Raw genomic sequence first — 13,176 nt, 5'->3', positions numbered from 1 at the left:
CCTTGTATTTTTTTCAAAAGTCTCCGTGTAAATCTTTCATTTGTTCATATTTTGCCCTAGATTATGGAATTTGAGTTTTGATTATGATTTTGTTGCTGTGATAGTATTTTCTTGATTTTTTTTCTTCAAAACTTTCAAAAGAAGATCCCAGTGCACACCCTTGACTGACGCAGATGGTTTATAAATGAAATTTTCTATCAGCTATACCTATCTGATTTCTACACTGCTCCCCTTAGATCTGGGTCGACCAGATCCTTAATCAAAACAACGTGATTGACAATGTCACGATTCCTGGAACTTGCAGTAGCCTCCGCTGGATGTTTTGGTGTCAGTTTTGTCGGATTCCAGGTATACAAACGGAAAAATGAACAAGGTAAAATCATTTAAGAAGTTGAGGGAACAGATTTCAGCCTACTACAACGGAACATAGCCCCTTTGATAGCAGGAAACAGTTTATTTGCATTTTTAAAAAAGCATTATTATTTTTATTATTATGTTTCTTCAGGCAAAGGCATAATAAAATTACACATTACAAATATCACATAAGCAATTCAATAACAATTAAAATCAGTGATAAATTATTGTGGATTTCTTAAAATTATTAATTATAAAATATAAGATATCACAGAAGAATTTCACATACCTTAAAATATCACAGTTTAAACTAGTATCGCAGAAATTAAATTACACTGTGCTTGCAAATCTTCTAAATAAAATAGTTGAAAATTTTAGAAATATCAATAAAAAAGAGAGAAATTTGATAAAACCAGATGAAAATGCCTTTGGCCTTGGATTACCCATAAAGCCTATAAAATAGGCTTATTTCCAATGGGGTCCATTTAAGGTGTAATCATTCCGGTTGAGATGTAAAGCCATGGAAATGAGATTGAATTTATTTTCTTTATCTAATTTTCATTAACTATAAATGAAACAGAGCACTACATTTGAAAGAAAATTACATTTACATAGAAGATAGAACAAATGCTGAAAGTGATTAAAATGTTTTGGCACATTTCAGGGCATTTATGAAAAAGGATGTGATTTGAAGAGGTATTACATAATAATATAACATGAACAATAATATAACATCACTACCCGTTCAACCAGACGCAAAGAAGTGGAGGTTGAGCTCAATAGTAGACGAAGGGGTTGTCAAATTTGCCTTTTGATTGTAGCATCAGAAATTGTTTTACTTTGTTTTTAAAATGATATTGGTCATGTTTGAGATATACAAGTATAGCAGTTTTGTTATGGAAAAAAATCATCATTACATGTAAAGATATTTATAAACTGCATAACAATTACATTCAAAGTAGGAGATGAAAAATTGTATAAATAAAAAATTTCCTCTAATTTCTGACATGTGATTGCCATGGTTACCAACTGAAAAAATGCTAAAAATGCAAAAATACTGCTAATTCCATCTTAACACTACAACTTTATAGAAGAAATCAATTTCTGAACACCTGTCTTAAAATCAATGGTAACAAACTACTTATATTTCAGCAAATTCTAACTCGGAAATCCTTCACAACATGACCACGTCTAAATACTATGAAAATTTCACTCCCTGTAAAGCTAGTTTTTGGTGCATAGACACAGATTTGAGAATGCCCAAATAGTAAACTCCAACACAAAGCTGAAGTATTATTCTGAAAAAAATGAAACCCCACATTGTCCACTTCAACATGACAAGACCTAAAACTGGTCTAAAACAAGGATTTATTGTTTTTAAAACCTTTATAATGGGGTAATCTTATGAACAAAAATATCACCCATGGACACACCGAGAAACTGTGTACTGCTACCTTTAGTCAATCTAGAGAATAAGTATATAGTGTCCTCATTTTTACATGTACACTGTGTTTGTATATATAGATTTAAAGTTAATAACGACAGTGCAGACAAGTAAATTGTCAAATTTTCGGGGCAATCTGCCCATTTATCAAGACACAGAAATTACATGAAATACATCACATCAAATACACAGTTGTAATATATGGTTCATTATGGTTGTTGCGGGGAACTAGTGAAAAAAAAATTAACAAAAATACAGTGACATGCTATAAGTCTTTCACATTATCTAGCCCACCATCATCAGGTGTTCCTGTTTGATTTTTTGGAAGTGATAAAAAAATTGACTAAATGGCTGACAAGCAACCATCTTGGATTTTTCAAGTAAGTTTGTTATTGCTATTGTTTGAAAAGTAAGGGATGGATCAAATTTCATGTGTAGATTTCTCCAGGTCTCTAGTTGTGCCTGTATAATTTTGGGACTGATCAGAAAAACAAAATGGCCGAAAGGAGACCATTTAGGATTTTTTCTTTGAAAGTTTGTTATTGCTATTTCTTGAGAAGTACAGAATATTTCTTTCTCAAATTTCAAATGTAGGTTCCCCTTGGTCCTTAGTTGTGCCATTGTAACTTAGGGACTGATTAGAAAAAAGGAAATGGCTGAAAGGTGGCCATTTTGGATTTTGACTTTGAAAGTTTGTTATCGCTATTTCTTGAGAAGTGCATAATGGGTCTTTCTTAACTTTCAGGTGTAGGTTTCCCTTAGTCCCTGGTTGAGCCTGTTTGAGTTTGGAACTAATCAGAAAAACAAAATGGCTGAAGGCAGCCATCTTCCAAATTTCATTTGGTCTCTCTTTGTGCTCATTTGATTTTGGAGATTTTTAGCCCTGCGTCCGTGGTCTGTCGTCCGTCCGTCCGTCCGTAAACAATTCTTGTTACCGCTATTTCTTGAAAAGTACTGGATGGATCTTTCTTAAATTTCATATGCAGGTTCCCCTTGGTCCCTAGTTGTGCATTGTACCTTTTTTGAACTGATTCGAATTCAAGATGGCCGACAAGCAGCCATCTTGGATTTTGGAAGTAAAAGTTTGTTACTGCTATTTCTTGGAAAGTACTGGATGGATCTTTCTTAAATTTCATATGCAGTTTCCCCTTGGTCCCTAGTTGTGCATTGTACCTTTTTTGGACCTATTCGAATTCAAGATGGCACACAGGTGGCCATCTTGGATTTTGAATGTAAAAGTTTGTTACTGCTATTTCTTGGAAAGTACTGGATGGATCTTTCTTAAATTTCATATGTAGGTTCCCTTTGGTTCCAAGTTGTGCATTATACCTTTTTGGACTGATCCGAAATCAAGATGGCTGACAGGCAGCCATCTAGGATTTTGAGAGTAAAATCTTGTTACTGCTATATCTGGGGAAGTACTGGATGGATCCTTCTGATATTTCATAGATATTGGTTTCCCTAGTACCTTTTTTGGACTGATTTGAAATCAAGGTGGCCCACAGGCAGCCATCTTGGATGTGGACAGTAATACAGCACAAGCATATTGTCCATTATCCACCTGTAACTGACTGCTGTCTAATAATACTTTGGGATCTTTTTCAAATGATATTTGCTAATAGGTGCTTAATAAAAATATCTTGTGCCATCATTGAGTACATTCAATGAAGACCAGTTCATGAACATTTACAACACCTGTAACAAACAAAAAAAAATAAACAAATCTTCAAGAACTGAAAACAGATCCTCAAACGGTGGGCGCCAAGATCCCTCTGGGATCTCTTGTCTTCTCATAATATGAATTTAATTTTCCATTGTTTATTTTAGGAGTAATACAAAATTATCAACACTGCTAATTTCCATGTGATGCCATTTTCCTATATATGCTTACCAGAATGAAGTCAAAATGGCATCCTGAAAATCATATGTTATAAAGAAATGGTTCTTTCTCAGGTCAAACATGGCAGAAAACAATAGAAATAATATGAGATGAAGCAAGAAACAAAAATTCATTAAAAGTGGTCTATGAATGAAGTCAGAAAATTCATTAAAAGTGGTCTATGAATGAAGTCAGAAAATTCATTAAAAGTGGTCTATGAATGAAGTCAGAAAATTCATTAAAAGTGGTCTATGAATGAAGTCAGAAAATTCATTAAAAGTGGTCTATGATTGAAGTCAGAAAATTCATTAAAAGTGGTCTATGAATGAAGTCAGAAAATTCATTAAAAGTGGTCTATGAATGAAGTCAGAAAATTCATTAAAAGTGGTCTATGGATGAAGTCTGAAAATTCATTAAAAGTGGTCTATGATTGAAGTCAGAAAATTCATTAAAAGTGGTCTATGGATGAAGTCAGAAAATTCATTAAAAGTGGTCTATGATTGAAGTCAGAAAATTCATTAAAAGTGGTCTATGATTGAAGTCAGAAAATTCATTAAAAGTGGTCTATGATTGAAGTCAGAAAATTCATTAAAAGTGGTCTATGAATGAAGTCAGAAAATTCATTAAAAGTGGTCTATGATTGAAGTAAGAAAATTCATTAAAAGTGGTCTATGATTGAAGTCAGAAAATTCATTAAAAGTGGTCTATGGATGAAGTCAGAAAATTCATTAAAAGTGGTCTATGAATGAAGTCAGAAAATTCATTAAAAGTGGTCTATGATTGAAGTCAGAAAATTCATTAAAAGTGGTCTATGAATGAAGTCAGAAAATTCATTAAAAGTGGTCTATGAATGAAGTCAGAAAATTAATTAAAAGTGGTCTATGATTGAAGTAAGAAAATTCATTAAAAGTGGTCTATGAATGAAGTCAGAAATTTCATTAAAAGTGGTCTATGAATGAAGTCAGAAAATTCATTAAAAGTGGTCTATGAATGAAGTCAGAAAATTCATTAAAAAGGTGAGAAATAAAAAGAATATATTGTAAAATAGATAAAAAAAAACATAAAAGACTTAAAAGACAGAAACAAAGTAGACAGAAATAACAGACAATAACATGGATATACAGGATCATAATAGAAGCAATAAAGAATATCATTGTGATTATCAGACTTAAAAGGAACGAAGTTAACACAGGACATGCACAGTTAACACTCTATAGGGCTACCATGTTGGAAAGAGTGTCCTGTTGAAGATAACACAGGACATGCACAGTTAACACTATATAGGGCTACCATGTTGGAGTGAGTGTCCTGTTGAAGTTAACACAGAACATGCACAGTTAACACTCTATAGGGCTACCATGTTGAAGTGAGTGTCCTGTTGAAGTTAACATGCACAGTTAACACTATATAGGGCTACCATGTTGGAGTGAGTGTCATGTTGAAGTTAACATGCACAGTTAACACTATATAGGGCTGCCATGTTGGAGTGAGTGTCCTGTTGAAGTTAACACAGGACATGCACAGTTAACACTCTATAAGGCAACCATGTTGGAGTGAGTGTCCTGTTGAAGTTAACATGCACAGTTAACACTATATAGGGCTACCATGTTGGAGTGAGTGTCCTGTTGAAGTTAACACAGGACATGCACAGTTAACACTCTATAGGGCTACCATGTTGGAAAGAGTGTCCTGTTGAAGATAACACAGGACATGCACAGTTAACACTGTATAGGGCTACCATGATGGAGTGAGTGTCCTGTTGAAGTTAACACAGGACATGCACAGTTAACACTCTATAAGGCAACCATGTTGGAGTGAGTGTCCTGTTGAAGTTAACACAGGACATGCACAGTTAACACTATATAGGGCTACCATGTTGGAGTGAGTGTCCTGTTGAAGTTAACACAGGACATGCACAGTTAACACTCTATAGGGCTACCATGTTGGAGTGAGTGTGCTGTTGAAGTTAACATGCACAGTTAACACTATATAGGGCTACCATGTTGGAGTGAGTGTCCTGTTGAAGTTAACACAGGACATGCACAGTTAACACTCTATAGGGCAACCATGTTGGAGTGAGTGTCCTGTTGAAGTTAACACAGGACATGCACAGTTAACACTTTATAGGGCTACCATGTTGGAGTGAGTGTCCTGTTGAAGTTAACATGCACAGTTAACACTATATAGGGCAACCATGTTGGAGTGAGTGTCCTGTTGAAGTTAACACAGGACATGCACAGTTAACACTATATAAGGCAACCATGTTGGAGTGAGTGTCCTGTTGAAGTTAACATGCACAGTTAACACTATATAGGGCTACCATGTTGGAGTGAGTGTCCTGTTGAAGTTAACACAGGACATGCACAGTTAACACTCTATAGGGCTACCATGTTGGAAAGAGTGTCCTGTTGAAGATAACACAGGACATGCACAGTTAACACTGTATAGGGCTACCATGTTGGAGTGAGTGTCCTGTTGAAGTTAACACAGGACATGCACAGTTAACACTATATAAGGCAACCATGTTGGAGTGAGTGTCCTGTTGAAGTTAACACAGGACATGCACAGTTAACACTATATAAGGCAACCATGTTGGAGTGAGTGTCCTGTTGAAGTTAACACAGGAAATGCACAGTTAACACTATATAGGGCTACCATGTTGGAGTGAGTGTCATGTTGAAGTTAACATGCACAGTTAACACTATATAGGGCTACCATGTTGGAGTGAGTGTCCTGTTGAAGTTAACACAGGACATGCACAGTTAACACTCTATAGGGCTACCATGTTGGAAAGAGTGTCCTGTTGAAGATAACACAGGACATGCACAGTTAACACTATATAAGGCAACCATGTTGGAGTGAGTGTCCTGTTGAACATAACACAGGACATGCACAGTAAACTTTATAGGGCTACCATGTTGGAGTGAGTGTCCTGTTGAAATTAACATACACAGTTAACACTATATAGGGCAACCATGTTGGAGTGAGTGTCCTGTTGAAGTTAACATGCACAGTTAACACTATATAGGACTACCATGTTGGAAAGAGTGTCCTGTTGAAGATAACACAGGACATGCACAGTTAACACTATATAGGGCTACCATGTTGGAGTGAGTGTCTTGTTGAAGTTAACATGCACAGTTAACACTATATAGGGCTACCATGTTGGAGTGAGTGTCCTGTTGAAGTTAACATGCACAGTTAACACTATATAGTGCAACCATGATGGAGTGAGTGTCCTGTTGAAGTTAACATGCACAGTTAACACTCTATAGGGCTACCATGTTGGAGTGAGTGTCCAGTTAAAGTTAACACAGGACATGCACAGTTAACACTATATAGGGCTACCATGTTGGAGTGAGTGTCCTGTTGAAATTAACATGCACAGTTAACACTATATAGTGCTACCATATTGGAGTGAGTGTCCTGTTGAAGTTAACATGCACAGTTAACACTCTATAGGGCTACCATGTTGGAGTGAGTGTGCTGTTGAAGTTAACATGCACAGTTAACACTATATAGGGCTACCATGTTGGAGTGAGTGTCCTGTTGAAGTTAACACAGGACATGCACAGTTAACACTATATAAGGCAAACATGTTTGAGTGAGTGTCCTGTTGAAGTTAACACAGGACATGCACAGTTAACACTATATAAGGCAACCATGTTGGAGTGAGTGTCCTTTGAAGTTAACACAGGACATGCACAGTTAACACTATATAAGGCAACCATGTTGGAGTGAGTTTCCTGTTGAAGTTAACATACACAGTTAACACTATATAGGGCTACCATGTTGGAGTGAGTGTCCTGTTGAAGTTAACATATGACATGCACAGTTAACACTATATAGAGCTACCATGTTGGAGTGAGTGTCCTGTTGAAGTTAACATGCACAGTTAACACTATATAGGGCTACCATGTTGGAGTGAGTGTCCTGTTGAAGTTAACATGCACAGTTAACACTATATAGGGCTACCATGTTGGAGTGAGTGTCCTGTTGAAGTTAACACAGGACATGCACAGTTAACACTATATAAGGCAACCATGTTGGAGTGAGTGTCCTGTTGAAGTTAACACAGGACATGCACAGTTAACACTATATAAGGCAACCATGCAGGAGTGAGTGTCCTGTTGAAGTTAACACAGGACATGCACAGTTAACACTATATAAGGCAACCATGTTGGAGTGAGTGTCCTTTGAAGTTAACACAGGACATGCACAGTTAACACTATATAAGGCAACCATGTTGGAGTGAGTGTCCTGTTGAAGTTAACACAGAACATGCACAGTTAACACTACATAGGGCTACCATGTTGGTATGAGTGTCCTGCAAGATTTTCACACTCCAGGAAATTCATTTATAAAGATTTGGTAAGAAATCTTTTTGTATTTTATGCTTGGTACTATCTAATAAAATATTCGGACTTCTGCTAAGTATTGTTGGAATGCTTGGTTAATGTAGAGTGTACATACACCATACTGATCTACCATCTAGGAGTGCATGTCCTGTTTTTTTTTTTTTTTTTTAATTTACAGTCAGAATTTCCAACGCCAATGTTGTTAGGTTTTTGTACTGTAACGATAATGTTATCATACAATACTTTTCAGTGGCCATCAAGTCAGAGCCATACGTTAGTCAAGCTCTCGGAATACTGCAGGGTTATAACGTAGTGATGGATAGACTGGGCAGTCCACTGACACTTCACAATATATCTAGAGATCCATCAGAGAACAGTGTGGATCCTCTAGCTGGAAACGCTAAGGTAAGATTGGCAGCAACACATTCTTTTACTGGATTTCAGCCCGTTTAAATCCTTACATATACAACAAATGAAGTGAAAGCAAGACTCCCCTTCAAACCTGAAACCTTTGAAATATCGAAGCACGGGATTAGAAAAAGATTATCTAAGTCCATGATTGAATGGATGAAAACATCTTTGACGTTTTGTTTGGAAGATTTGTTTATATCATTTTTGCTAGTGAAATATGTATGTATTAATTTTTTAAAAGATTCCATTTAACAATATAATAAAATGAAAATTTATTGATTTCCCATTAAATGTCATGTATACCTCACTCATGTAAAAGCATATATGATAAAGATATGAATGGCAGGTTCAATTTCATTCTTTTATTATATGTAAATTTTTAATGATTTGCTAAAGACAGATTATGCTGTTAAACAGTTCCGAGTTGACAGTTCTTGAATATTTATGTTAAATATAAAAGTTGTAAACAAACTTTTTTTTGTTCAGTTGAAGATTCCTGTGAGTGGTTCTAAGGGGCCCTCAGCGTTTTTGTATCTTTGGGCAACAAGACCTCCAATTACAACAGAGTAAGTTTGTAATGTGTAATCATTTTCTACATTTTTTTGATAAAAAGAAAAGTTTGTGTAAAAGTTGTTTCATTGTTTGTTACCATCTTTTTTATTGCCAATATTTCCTGAATTTTATTTTCAATAACACAAGTAACATAAAACGTTAAAAAGAGACTGCTGGGATTGACAATATACAGTTATTACATATCATGTTTGTACCATCCCATTTAAAATTTATACCAACACTCTAGTGTTGTGTTTCTTAAGGGATTTGATGTACAAAGGTTCATCATGACAATACCATAGATGACCATGGTTTCCGATGTCAAGGTCATCATTGCTTTTTATAGAAATTTGTCTGAAATTTATACTTTTTTGCATGGGAGTGTTGGCATAGTTATTATAAAATTATTTTCTTGTTTTCTGGAAGTGAAAAGTGATAAAATTTTTAACAAGCAGGATTAGATATTTTTTCCATTGAACATAAAAGAAAAGAAAAAAAAAGACACGATTGTGGAGTTGTCTCCCTTGATCTAGATATCAAGAGAATTATATGATGAAAGATTCACAAAGGATCTTCTTACATTCTTATAGATATTGTATGCCTTAATTCACCATATAAGCAAATACACCACATTGATTTATGATAATTTATCTAGTTCTAGCTCAATCAATTCACAAACATTAGCTGAACAGTGTCAAATTTTGTGTATATTTTGAAATTGAAAAGAAATATGTCAAACAAAACAATGAAATTCTGATACCAGCAGAAATTATAAGTGAACAATGATCAGACCTGTGGATTACCCGATACTTCACTTCAAATTTATGGTCTAGTCAGTGAATGAGATCTGGATTCCCCAAAGTGCTATATTAAAACAGTCCAATTTTATAATGGCAGGGGACATTTCCATTGATTTCATCTGCTCAAACTCAGGAAAGATGCTTTGATGTTGGTAGTAATAGTTTTAGAAATCATTAGAAAGAGTTATGAAAAGGTAAAACAGCCAGAATTTTGTCAGCTTGTGCAGAATGTTCCTGTACATCTGGTTTTTTTCCCCAGAACACCAAAGAATGAAATTCCAGAATGGAAAATAAATCAGCTAGACATTGAACTTGGACCGGAGTACCGCTGGACATTCTATATTCATAAGGATCATATGAAGGATGATAAATTGAAAGTTTCCAATGTGGATATCCCGGAAAAGTTATGGGAGGAAACATCATGACAACAAAATCATGATTCATAAATTATTTCATCAGAGTTTGAAAATGTTGAAGTTTGAAAATGAGTCGGAGGAACAGATAACAGACTGAAAGGATGAAAGAAGCTGTGGTGAATGATATGTCTTGAAACAAAGATTGCTATTGGCTGAATGATGACTTTATTTTTTGTAACAATGTTGTTGATTGGTTAGTAAAGATACATACTTGCTGGTAGAACATCATAATGGTTGATAGTCTGAAAGGAAAGAAAATTATGTGGTACTTACAAGTTGAATTTAATCAGTTGTTTTTAATGATAAAAAATAATAAACACTGGTAAATTCTAGACACTATATGCTGCTTCACTTAAGAGAACTTCTCAAGCCTCACTGATACTCTTTAAAACAGGAGGCAAGGTTGTTACTGGAATGGGCCACCGCTCCAAAAGAATGAACTTCTTAAGCCTCACTGAGACTCGCATTAATGCAAACGGGCAAGTTCTTTACTTACAACATACCGCTCCACTGGAGAGAACTGGTGGGGAAGTGTGTAACCCTGGTAAATACTTACCACAATATACCGCTCCACTGGAGAGAACTGGTGGGGAAGTGTGTAACCCTGGTAAATACTTACCACAATATACCGCTCCACTGGTGGGGAAGTGTGTAACCCTGGTAAATACTTACCACAATATACCGCTCCACTGGTGGGGAAGTGTGTAACCCTGGTAAATACTTACCACAATATACCGCTCCACTGGTGGGGAAGTGTGTAACCCTGGTAAATACTTACCACAATATACCGCTCCACTGGTGGGGAAGTGTGTAACCCTGGTAAATACTTACCACAATATACCGCTCCACTGGTGGGGAAGTGTGTAACCCTGGTAAATACTTACCACAATATACCGCTCCACTGGTGGGGAAGTGTGTAACTTGTGTGTAACCGTTCCACTGGTGGGGAAGTGTGTAACTTGGTAAATACTTACCACAATATACCGCTCCACTGGTGGGGAAGTGTGTAACTTGGTAAATACTTACCACAATATACCGCTCCACTGGTGGGGAAGTGTGTAACTTGGTAAATACTTACCACAATATACCGCTCCACTGGTGGGGAAGTGTGTAACTTGGTAAAGAGATTATTAATCTGAAATTCAATATCGGATTACAGTTTTAAAAACTAATTTCATTAAATATATTAGAGTAATGCTTCAGTTCCTTGAAGAAAGTAATTGAAATTGATCTGATCTAGAACTTGAATAGATTTATTAGTGGAAATCTTAAAATCATCAAGAAATAACCATCAACGAAAGTAAGAAAAGTAAAGACTTCAAAAATATTTTTATATCAAAATAGTGACATTATAGATATAACAATACGTCCTCTGCCTCGTGTTGATATCTGTGGTTGAGTTATTTTGAGAGTTTAATTTTCCTCGATGCAAGTGTACATTTTGTATCACACTTGTCTTGAAAGATAATGACACCAAAACATATGTACATAATATGAACATGATTAATTAATGTACCAAGTTCTATTTTCATTGATGAAAAATATGACCGAATTATGACAATTTTACTATAGCGAGATTGACAACATGGCAGCCCTATGTACTATTTATACAATTAGTATGGAAAATGTAAAAGCTCTACAGACATCATTGCCTAAAATATGCAACGAGGTTGGAAATATTAAAATATATATTAATATTAACTTACTAATAATCTTTGTACCAAGTTTCATGTTGATATTTGTAAAATTGATTGACAAAGATCAAGTTTCCTCAATCTCCCTCAGCACAGGTAGGTATTGTGTATCACACTTGAGGGCAGTGTGAGGGCAGTGTGAGGGCAGTGTCATCTTGTAGGTAATTGTTATGAGTTGATGTAATGGAGAATTAAATCATTTACATAAAAGAATGAATCCTAATATTTATCTGTTTTCCAGTTGATAATGAATTTGTCGCAAAAATAACCCAGTTCATTCCCCCATGGAAATAAGACTCAGTATTAATATCTCCATTAAGAGGGTTTGTATATATTTTGAAAAAATCCAAGACTACAGTTACTAGAACTTGTGGAATTCTATTTGGGGTAAGGTTAGCTTATGTAGTTCAATGGTTTAATTACAGGAACATCAAGGAGTATTATTCAGGCAAAATAAGATTATACGACACATTAAAAATTTTTAAAAAGTATATACCAGGTATTAATTGTATTGATTGATTTTGTCCATGCTGAGTTCTACATTTGTCTCCCATTTCACACCGTATTGGACAGATGCCATCTTTAACTTATTACAGCTGCAACTGGTGCTGCCGTCGTTGGAACACACCTGCCACATATTTTTTTATACGCTCATCGAAAGACCGACGTATTATGGTATGGCACTGTTCGTCCGTCTGGTGTCCAGCATCCATCGTAAACTTTTATTTGTCCGGAGATCTCCTCCAAAATTTTTAGCCGATCTTTATGAAACTTGGTAGGCTGAAACACCATGATATGAAGTTATGTTTTCTTGAACGGGGTCTAGATTTGGTGGTTTGAACAAGAGTTATGTCCCTTTGTTTATTTCACTATAGAAATCTTGTCCGGAGATCTCCAACATTTTTCAGCCGATCTTTATGAAACTTGGTAGGCTTAATCACCATGATATGAAATTGTGTTTTCCTGAACGGGGTTTTGATTAGACGATTTGAATAAGAGTTATGCCCCTTTGCTGTTTTTGGATATTCACGGGCGTATTTTGTTCCGCTTTGCGGTACTCTTGTTGCTGTATTTGACAGTGACGAAAAACATAATCGACAAAATTACTTTCTGAATTTACGGAAAAATATATTAAAAATATAATTACCTATTGGAATAAGCTATTTTATAGGTTGTAATGTGGTATTTTATATAGAAAAGTTCTTAAATCACTCATATCCATAGAAATTTGCGTGGAGCAATTATTTTGACCCACAGTACGTTATCAG

At 35.4% G+C, this 13,176-nt stretch overlaps 1 protein-coding gene across 1 annotated transcript; it reads left to right on the top strand.

Annotated features, from left to right (window-relative positions):
* Nucleotides 1-279: 279 nt before the first annotated feature.
* Nucleotides 280-11,132, top strand: LOC132563892 (uncharacterized). The gene is made up of 4 exons (XM_060228653.1): nt 280-373; nt 8,286-8,440; nt 8,933-9,012; nt 10,058-11,132. The coding sequence occupies exons 1-4, from the start codon at nt 280-282 to the stop codon at nt 10,221-10,223; spliced, it is 495 nt and encodes a 164-aa protein (XP_060084636.1). The 3' UTR covers nt 10,224-11,132.
* The last annotated feature ends 2,044 nt before the right edge of the window (nt 11,133-13,176 follow it).

This window comes from Ylistrum balloti, unplaced genomic scaffold, assembly GCF_031769215.1.
Source record: "Ylistrum balloti isolate Yb309-2 unplaced genomic scaffold, AGI_CSIRO_Ybal_v1 Utg371900, whole genome shotgun sequence".
NCBI classification, from domain to species: Eukaryota; Metazoa; Mollusca; class Bivalvia; order Pectinida; family Pectinidae; genus Ylistrum; species Ylistrum balloti.
Note: the sequence above shows the minus strand (reverse complement) of the source record. Positions and strands in the feature narration are given on the sequence as shown.